The sequence below is a fragment of the Saccostrea echinata genome, unplaced genomic scaffold (genome assembly GCF_033153115.1).
Source record: "Saccostrea echinata isolate AGI-Se365-2 ecotype Australia unplaced genomic scaffold, CSIRO_AGI_Sech_v1 ptg000072l, whole genome shotgun sequence".
Lineage (NCBI taxonomy): Eukaryota > Metazoa > Mollusca > Bivalvia > Ostreida > Ostreidae > Saccostrea > Saccostrea echinata.
This window is the reverse complement of record NW_026889821.1, coordinates 2,171,169-2,181,927: the sequence shown is the minus strand read 5'-3', so window position 1 is coordinate 2,181,927 and position 10,759 is coordinate 2,171,169. Positions and strand designations below refer to the sequence as shown.

General features: G+C 29.4%; 1 protein-coding gene across 1 annotated transcript; it reads left to right on the top strand.

The window, feature by feature from the left end:
• Positions 1–1,783: 1,783 nt before the first annotated feature.
• Positions 1,784–8,704, top strand: LOC133176259 (uncharacterized; the record flags this gene model as incomplete). The annotated part of the gene is made up of 4 exons (XM_061311407.1): positions 1,784–2,003; positions 2,105–2,221; positions 2,463–2,526; positions 8,566–8,704. Coding segments are annotated over 4 exons (540 nt in total), but the record flags the coding sequence as incomplete, so codon positions are not given.
• Positions 8,705–10,759: the final 2,055 nt, after the last annotated feature.

Genomic DNA, 10,759 nt, shown 5'->3' with positions numbered 1-10,759 from the left:
AACAATAAAAATAACTCGGACGAATTGGAGGATGTCCTTGCAAATATAATCATAAGTGAAGTACATATAGACTACTTATTGATAAGTATTATTACTCAATTAAAAAAAAAGTAGTTGAAATAGTGGAAAAAAACTTATTAGATAGACATTCTCACTCAGCTTCAGTTTACGTAATTCAGAAATTTTCAATTGCATCATGAAAATTTTCGTACAATCTACTTAACGTAATAAACCAACAAGTATTACATTGAGGTTGGTTTTGTATGAAAAATGGGCAAGTATGAATTTATCTGACCAGTCTATTTATTGACTTGATTTTAGATTATATACATGAGATTTGTTATTGCCTTAATAGGTTTTGTATATACATGTAAATGCTGAAAATCAACAGTTTTCAGAATTTTATTATCTCTAAAATTTAATGTTCGAAAATGAAAAAGATATGCTATTCACTATTTCGTTTCATTATGCAGAAATTTAATGTTCTTATAGATGTCTGAAAAAAAACCCAGGCAGCTCTTTTGCAGTTAAATTTCCAAAAAATTAATACTTTCAAGGCACAAAATAATTGAAACACATCACTTCTGGGTCTGAATCCAAAGGGCAACCATTTGATAAAATAAGAAGGAAAATGGTCAAAAATGATACATGTACAAACAGCTACTCTATCGGATTTCCCTTATAAAGAAGAAAAACGATTTCAAAGGGTAAATGATTTTTTTAAAAAAATTGATGCCTACCTTTTGCCCAGCTAAGGGGCCCGAATGCTGCACCAAGGGGCCACTGACCTCAAAGTTTATGAATATCATAAAAATCTGCTTGCTTGATTTCAATAGTTTGAGAAAAATGTCAACGTAATTAACGTTCAAAATGCATGTCTGACAGACCTAACCCCGCTCTGAAACATAGAACTAGGAGTATCTGATTTTTTATGTTCATTACTTTCATGCAAGGGGCCTTGCCTGCTGAAGAACTATGAGCAAAGAAGAATATTTCTATAAATACTTAAAAATGATGATATCATTAAGAATATTAAACCCATCCTTGATATATATGAAAAAAAGGAACGTAATATTCACTAATATTGTAGAGTGCTTTTGCTCTTTGTTAGACTAAAGGAGAACCTGTTATCTGTATAAAAAAAAAAAAAAAAAAAAAAAAAAAAAAAAAAAAAAATAGCAATTTGGAAAACTTGCAAAGTTATAAATACTCGTAAATATATCTTAGTTGGCCACATGCTAGTATGAACTCTAAACCCAAGCAGTATTTATATAAAGTTTACGGAGAGAAATTACTGCTTAATATTATCTTGGAAAGAATCTGCCTGATCAACGTGTAAAGAAAATTTTCAAAGGTAGAAATACCTAATTCTTTAACAATTAGCTCCTGTACGTGTTAAGCCAAAAATGAAAGCAGAATACAATAATTGTTAATATCATCACAGATCGTCATTTCAACATCTCTTCTTCGTGCATTAAACCACTTTAAAAAACTAAATTGGATGAAGAAAGACAGAAAATTACACCTATCCTTTTCTGAAAGATATATCCTAAGATAATGCTGTTCACACACCGTCACCCTGTTTTTTCCCTGTTGCTGTTACTGCAACTTTTCTGTACTGGCTCTGCCAATCAGGTATGCAAAATATCGACAAAATACTATATAATCATAATTTATTAAATAAAACATACATGATAACAAAAGATTAATAAATTAATTTGATAACATTTTTCATGTTTATTACATTTGAACATATAAACCCTGACCTTTTTCTTCAATATGCAATCAGCCTTTGATGACGTGTCCAGCTTCCAGAGGCACCGTTAGGTACGTTGAGAAATGCCCACTGGACGAATTTGAATGGCTAAATGCTGCGTTGAGGAAAAACTGCTCAAAGATCTCCCAAAATTGTTCAAGTAATGACGAGTTCCTCTACCATTGTCTCATCAATTCTTGGGAAAATGCGACATTAGAAGTTTGTGCGAGAAGAGTCAATATAATAGGTATTCGAAATTATTTTTCTTTTTATAGATAAATTGCTTTATCTCACGGCAAAAGAAAAATAAAAATGAAATTTTCCATTACACTACTTTATTATTTGCAGGTAAGTGTGCAGAATACAATTTTGAGGGGGCTGTTGTTCAGGAACACATGAATGCTGACTGCAAAAATTTTGACAATCCATGTCCAGACGTTTATCTCTCTGATACAGCTTATTTGTGTAAGTTTCCATACACATATGTTTGACCATAGAATATAAATATTTGTTTGGTACTTTTTCATTTGTTTGCCTTTGGTTTGACTTACAAAATCACTCTGAAATCAATTGAAATAAAATAAAAAGGTTATCGTTGCCTCAGAGAAAGTTTTGCAATTATTCTACTGTGTTTAAAATGTCCTCGGTTTAAATGTTTTCCTATACATGAATTACTTTCACTTACATTAGTTATTTCCCTTTCTAGATCAGGAATGTTACAAAATCGTCAAAAGAAAACATTCTACTGATACCCCTCCCGTCATAAATGGGTAATTCAGTATATTGAGAAAAATTTTATGTATAAAATATCTAATGAAAGATCCGGTTTTAAATGTTCATATGACACAGGTTTGATTTTTTTTAGAATGTCGTCCAATCGAAGAATCCAAAAGTCCGATAACAGTATTTTTGAAGACTCAATAGCTATTCTTGTCATTGGCAGACTCTTTCTGTTTCTTTTTCAATAGAATCTTTGAAGAAATACTAATTAAATTAGGATTGCCAACAAATTCTAGGAAAAGCTGTGCATTCAGTGTGAAACTTTGTGTTCGCTCAGTTTGATTTTGTTATTTCATTTCTAAACTTTTTTTGTATTGTATATCTGGAAAGACGTCAGGTATTATGTAAATACAGCATGTACAATATCTGGGACTATAGTTCTTCCCGTGAGAGGTCAATCTAAATCTGTGCATGAAAATGCAGACGTTAATTATTAAATCAGTCTCTGCCATTGCTAGGGAACATTATTAACAAAATTCCCACCTTCAAATCAGAGATCTTATGAACACATATATAGTCCATGTATCGATGTTAATTAGCTATGCATCTTATGATGCTAGCACTGTATTTATTCATTTTTTGGTTTATTATAATGATCATATATATATATATATATATATATATATATATATATATATATATATATATATATATATATATATATATGTAACCATAGTTTTGATGTAAATATGCATTAATTTGTATATTCCCTATGTGCTTACCACATGTAATCACATCAAGTTAACATTATTTAATTATACTTACAATTAACTCTTGATGCTACAGATTACTAACTTTCTATATGTTAAATTACTGTTTTAATATCAGTTTGTAACAACGTATGAAAATATATAAATATGAATGACTTTGATTTTATCTCAATTTAAAAGAAAATGCACACTTTAATTTACCGGAATGTAAATAATAAATATTTGAAAATCTTGATTTTTTCGTACTTATTTTTGATGAATATGCAGATCTTAAGAAATAAAACTCAGTATTGGTGATGAAACAAAACATGAAATAAATGATTTTTGATACATCAAATCTTCTTATATGATTCGGAAAGGTTCACAAAAATAATGAATTATGCAAGAATAAAACACTTTAAATTTATCAAAGAAGATAAATGGAACCCAAAAATAGCTATCTGTTGAGGTAAAAGTTCATCAATATATAAAGTATATCTATAGAATTCATGTTTTATTTTTATATTGATTACCTTTACTCTGACTTACTCCTTCCCAAACAATTATACGTTACTGAAAATTTTCTGTTCGAGAAACGGACTTTTAAATCTGTTATTAAAATAGTGACACATCAGAATTATGAATGAAGGTACAGACCTAAATATGTCGATTTCGTAATAATAGATTACGTGTTAGCTGTTTTACCTGTGTAATTTACATTAAAATATAGCACCGTAAAGCACCCGAGCTCTACGGACATCAGGAACAGTAAATACGTACAAAAACAATAACAACATTATTTATTCAATAAATTTTAGTTCTTGGGATGAAATAGAAATTCAGGAAGAAGAAAAATAAAAAAAAAGACTATTACAATAATGAAGAAATTTTCATGAAGGTTTGTGTGTAAACAATACAAAGAAATATATGATACACATTAACGCTGCTAAAAAATATTTACTTTTATTAAAAAAAAAGATGATAAATGTATATAGATATCCATCGTGTTAGCCGATCACGCTGATTTAATCCTATTTACTACTGAAAAATTTCTGCCCCAGACACGATCCTTTAAATGTCCTTTTTAATACCGGCTCATCAAAATTATGAATGAGGGTGCACACTAACCTAGATTTATGTTAAGATGTAATTTAATGTGTCGAGTGTGTAAATTCCAGTATAATATTAGAATACATGTAAGCGGTTTTATCGGTGTGAATTTTTTAAGATACCGCAAAGTATAGAACTCGAGCTGATTTTGTAAATTGACCCTCTGACGTCAGGAATTGTCAACACATAAAAATCACAGAAATTATTTATTCAAGAACTTTGAGCTCTTCTTTGGGAAGTAGAACTTCAAAAAGAAAGAAAAAAAAATAAGACTACTACATAATGGATACTGAAGAAATGTCTTTTATGTTTTGAATGTATGTCTTTTAACAAAAATTAGCTCTGCTTAAAAGTGCCTGCGTTAGATCTTGATTCATATCCTTCATGATTTTTCAAGGAAAAAAAATGATATTACTTATATCCACATTTCTTTTATTTTTATATGTAAATTACCTCATATTTAGAAAACATATCAATTGAAAAGAATTATTTTTTTCTGTAAAATTAGCCTGTAAGGATATGGGTTTTCAAAGTAGCCACTCCATACTGTACATGGAGCATCCATAATGTAAGCCTGCATAGAGGAAGGATTCTTTGGGTGAATGTGACATCATCTTAGTGATGCAAGGGGAACGTTACAATATCATTCATCACTGGTGGTTCATGAGTGAATGAATTTATAAACTGTCAAAGGAATCATGAGAGTTGTTTTGAAAATACACCTAATATTACTGTTTATACATAAAATACAACTAGTCTAGTCTGTATCAAAAACCAGTATGGCATGATATTCTAAAGTCTGAAGAAATTTGATATAAAAATTTCGGTCACGCTCTAAAGTACATGAGGGAGTTGGTTATTATCCGCGTTTTCATTGACCAAAAAATTCATATGATTTAGAAAATGTACATCATTATGATACTGGTGGCCAGCAACTGCAAATCACAAATAATTTTACATTCCTTTCCGATGTGGCGGCCGTTTTTGCTTTGTTAAATCTCTGAAGACTTTGCAAATGATTGAATACACAGTTTGAACTTGATGGTTACTACAAAGCAGTCAGTTTTGAGAAAGAATGATCTACATGTAAATGATCTCGATGATCAAACCTTTTTTTTGCAGGACAACCTTTTGATATTTCAAAATATATATAAAATGACGTTGATAGCCTGGAACAGACTATGACTACCTTAATGCTAAATTTTAAACTCTAAAATTTCTTTTAGTTGATTTTGTTATTGTTGCTGAAAATTACCAAATTTTAGAAAGGTATAAAAAGTTGCAGAAATCAGCTTTAGTGTAGGTAAACTAATTTCTTTTGGAATAAAATTGTATATCTTAATCGCTTATCATAGACACATAATTATAATAATAATAATAATTATAATGCATAAATTTATAAAGCGCTAAATATAATTTAAAAAAAATATTCTTAAGCGCTGAACAATAAAATGCTAATAAACACAATTTAAGAACTATTAGTAAATTAATTTGACATATATATGCTAGAAATCATAACATTAAAATTATAAATCTAAAATTACATACATACAATCGCTTAAAAATATAAATATGAAAAAGATGATTACTTATATATTTATTGTTTTATTTTGCTTTCTTTTCTGCTGATAAGACAACCTAAAATATTTTAAGAATACATATCTTGTCGGACAAAAGTTTGATCTGAACAAAAAAGAATAAAAATAAAGAAAAGCATGGAACATCCAACAGTATGCTAGAAATGAACTTTTTTTCTGATTTTCTTTCTGAATTTCACTGTCCCATGTGAAAGATAAAGACAAGTTTATTTTTATATTTAAAATACAGATATAAACATTCATTTTCGTGCATAATCTTAACAAAAATAATTATTGTGACTTTGTGTCCTTCCTACTCATTTTTACATGAGTTGAATACGATATATTAAGGTACTTTTTTTTTGATTTATGGATATAAAAATAAAAATCTGAACAAGGAAAAAATATGGGGAATATTGACGTTAATAAAGGATTTACACAAGTGACATGGAACAATATATTTTGAGATATTTTGAAAACCAAAATTAATTTTTATTATCATGTTATTATTATGTTATACGTTTTTACATCAGAGAACATATCTTTGTATAGTACCCATGCTTTAAGCTTAATACAATAAATATGATTAAAAGTTAATTCTGTATCCAAATACATTGATACCAAGGGAAATATTCCTGAAAGAAAATTGATTTAATATTTTGTCTTTGACTTGACATGGGGAGTGTCAAATGTTTTAATAAGGATAAGAAGTCAAAATCTAAAACACAAAAATCTTTGATTTCATATGCCTGAAATAAAATCAACCAGAAAAAGGCTTAAGAATCGGTTAAAGAGAGTTGAATTTGAAATTACTTGCAATTAAATGCACCATTTGAAACAGTAAGAATTCTGAATCAATAACGTCATCAGAATAAAGAATAATAATCCGTTATATTAATGTGAAAACAAATGATTTAGAAATGAATTTAATTTTTGAAGATTCATGAGGACATGAACTACAACGCTTCCCGCCGGCATATTTCATGAAACGCGTTACTGCTTCATGAAATATGCCGGCGTGAAACGTTGTAGTTCATGTACCTCATGAATCTTCAAAAATTAAATTCATTTCTTATATTTACATTATTTTTCTGATGATTTGCCACAAATAACGCCACTCAACTGTCATTTTTAAAGCAAAACAGTTTGCACTATAGTTTTGACGTCAAGTAAGGTATTATGACGTAACAATGGAGATATCCATGCCCATGCATGGTAGTTCATGAGAAAATGAACTGCATTCTTATTTGTAAAGAATTATAGGGGAAATTTATTGGAAATGTAAATATATGGATATATACGTTAAGATAGTTAGTGTTTCCATAGTACCTTAACCGAAGTCGCTATTACTTTTATTCAAAAAAGTAATTTGGAAACCAAATTAGCAGGGTCTTTGTGCCTTACTTATACAGCGACCTTTAAAATGAATTTAAAGAATGCTTCAAATTAAATGCCTTTTTATATTCGTGGGATATTAAAATCTTTTTACCTCTTTGATGACTTTCATTACGATAAATCAGTATTTGATACACAAAGTCAGGTATATTGCTTGAATAAGTATTTCGAATTAAAATAAAACTATTTATATCTATAGGTAATGCATTATAATAAAAAAGGGTCTGATTGATCATTATCTAAAATACATTACGGTTGTTCCAGTTTTGACACCACCTTAGTAAGAACATAGACAAAATTTTAGCTTCATATTTTAAACGCGATTTTTTGTGCATTTAGTAAGAACTGCCAGGAAATAATTGAGTTGGGAAAATTAACATTGGCAACGAAATAGTGATGTAGATTGTGGAAAACAAAGAAACGGAAATCATGCAGCTGTTTATACCTAAAACGTATTCTATATATAGAATACTTGAGCGGATTAGAGAATATATATACACGTTTTCAAAATCGGTATAGGTTGAACCAAATCTTACTTTCAGAGAAGCATTTATGCATACATGTATACCTGCATGTTTACTATAATGTTTATAAAACTTGTGTAAAAATGACATTCAAGGGAAAAAAATGCACATTGACAAAAAATTCCGTTTATTCAAGGCTACTTTCAGTTTGAATTTGAAATTGCACAAGCACTTTATAAAGTATGTATCACTAGAGAAATTTGAAAAGAAAGAAAACTTCAACTGTTGTTTATGGTGCTGATAAGTTTAAATTTTATACATGTGTATATCAAAATTAAATAAACTTTACGGACATTGCTATATAAGTAAGGAATGAATGAAAATCCCATTGTGTATTTATAGATACACTACATGTGTATAAGGATATCAATATGTATTAAAGCAATTTAAAGGGCGTATCTAATCATGCAAGAAAAAGTCCCTAGGACTCTTTTTTTTGACTGAAAATTTAATTTTCCGAGAAAATTTTTCATAAATATTGCTTCAAAACTATTATTTTCTTCAGTACCTTCATTTGCATCTTGACACTTCTACTTTACTGTGAGGTAGTAAGAAATCTATTTCAACAAACGTAGATTTTTGAAATGAGATTTTAAAGCTAACAGTTCTATTAAGAATTATTGCTCTTTGCTGTTTTAAATATGTTTCTGCACTCATTATCAATCAAAATGCTTAACAAAGTATTTAAATATTCAAATAGTGAATTTTAAAATCAGTTTATATATTTTTTACAGGTTTCCTAAAGGAAAAGAAAGAAAGAAAGAAAAGGATATGTTTATAAACTCAGAGGGAGTCTTTGTTGTTGCTGCTATTATAAACATAATTGTTGTTGAAGATGCTTCAGGCAGGAGGCAGGGAAATGTAGGCCATTAATAAATCATTAATATTACAGACCTTTATGTGAAAAACAGGATTTTCAAAAAACAAACAAACAAACAAATAAAAAAAACCCCAAAAAACAAACAAACAAACAAACAAAGGATAGTAAGAGAAAAAATACAAATATCTTGAGTTTCCCCTCTGATACTGGATGCACAATGTCACATATCATATAGACATTTAATTGATTTCATCTTAAGCTCATTCCTTTATTAACTCGAATATTTTTTTTATTTTTTGGTATATTTTTTTCAGATGAAGAATATTTATGGAATCTGCTTAAAATCTCGAGAGACTGCTCGTGAAGTCTCACACTGTCCAACAACACCCGATGAATGGAAAAAGAGAGCAAAACTCATGCGTTGTGGCTCTGTTGTTCAATCTTGTACCAGACCGGAACGTTTCGCTTATCATTGCCTACCAAATTCATTTTGGAACAAGACCATAGAAGTCTGTGCACCTAAAAAACAGATTCTTCTGCGTAAGAACTCAAACCTTATGAAAGCAATCTTCATCTTTGAAATGATTTTTAATTTTAAATATATTAAGAATCTTTTGACAGATTATTTATCGTTCCTCAGATTCACCGTTAAACCTGTTTCATCTTTTGAATTGCTTTTCTACTTTTGCTTTTCTTTTGGTTAATGATAAAAAAATCATTGCTTCAACATATACCAATTGATGCTTCCTGCATCCTGACACTTTTTTGCTTTACCATATTGATTCTAAAAGAGTCGTAAATGTGTTTTTTTTTTCATGCAGATAAATGTGCAGAATATAATGAAGAGGGCACCAGAATTCAAACCAACTTCGAGCACTCGTGTTTAGATGGTGATATCTCTTGTCCAGTTCATTATTCTTCAGACGAATCTTACAAATGTACGGTTATATGAAGGTTTTAATGAATCTAAATTTAAAACTTCTCAATTTATCATGTCCTTTGGATTGATACATTTCTAAACTTTAAGCATACTTTGTTGCATCGAAATTTAAAATATATGAAATCTAGAAGAAAAATTTTTAAGGAAAAACTATTCTCTGCAGATCAATCGTGTTACAAACTAGAGAGTAACAGTCGCACAACCCAGGTACCACCAAATGAAAGGGAAACAACACACGGTTGTGGGATAAAGTGAGCTTTTCTACATTAAGATCAATGACATAAAACTAAACATATGTTTAAAAGGCCAGGCAAAGACAATTTCATTTTATAAACATGTTATTTCTATGCGTAATATTTCATTATCCTCTTTAAAATAACAACTTTGTTGTCTCTAATGCAGGTGCTCCTCCTCAGCAACTGGATTGAGGTCTAACATTAAAGAAATAATATTACTGTCGCTCACTATAGGCCTGATGATTCGCCACATCTTTGAAACATGACGGATCCCGATAGCAATTAATAAAATAAAGCGATGGTCTCTCAACATCGAGGGAAAGTTTCAGACTGACCATCTGCGATGCGAAAAATTGAGGGGCATTTCCACACATAAGAAAGTTGTCTAGCACAGGAGAAAGAAAATTCACCATCAAAAATGCATTTTTGCATTTATTAAATGGCATTCCAGCAACTTTCCAACTACTGAAAAAACCTTCCTTACATTGCAAAGGAATATATTTAGAGTAATATTTTGTTTATGCATGCTTTCATAAGGAAAAAAAGTTACATCGTTTCTGTCCTCCAGTAAAGGAATGAAAATTGAAAATGTTGCAGTAAAAGAAATCAATTATGTATATGTCAATCAAAGCAAAAACAACAAATAAAATAAAATATTATCTGAGATATTTATTGTTTTCTTTTTTTGTTGTTTCTGTAATTGCATATTTAAACCTTAGTTACCAATTTGGCAAGAAAGGCTTAAAATTCAAGATATCATTTTGATTTTATCTTAAGCAAAGAAAAGGCGATCTAACTCATATCTCGGGATATGACTCATTAAGAAATTCTATTTTGGTAGACTTGAACTTCTTAAACAGGTAATTTTAAACACCTGATTTCATTTTAGAGTATTTTTAAATTTTATTATTAATTTTGGAAATTCATTGTTT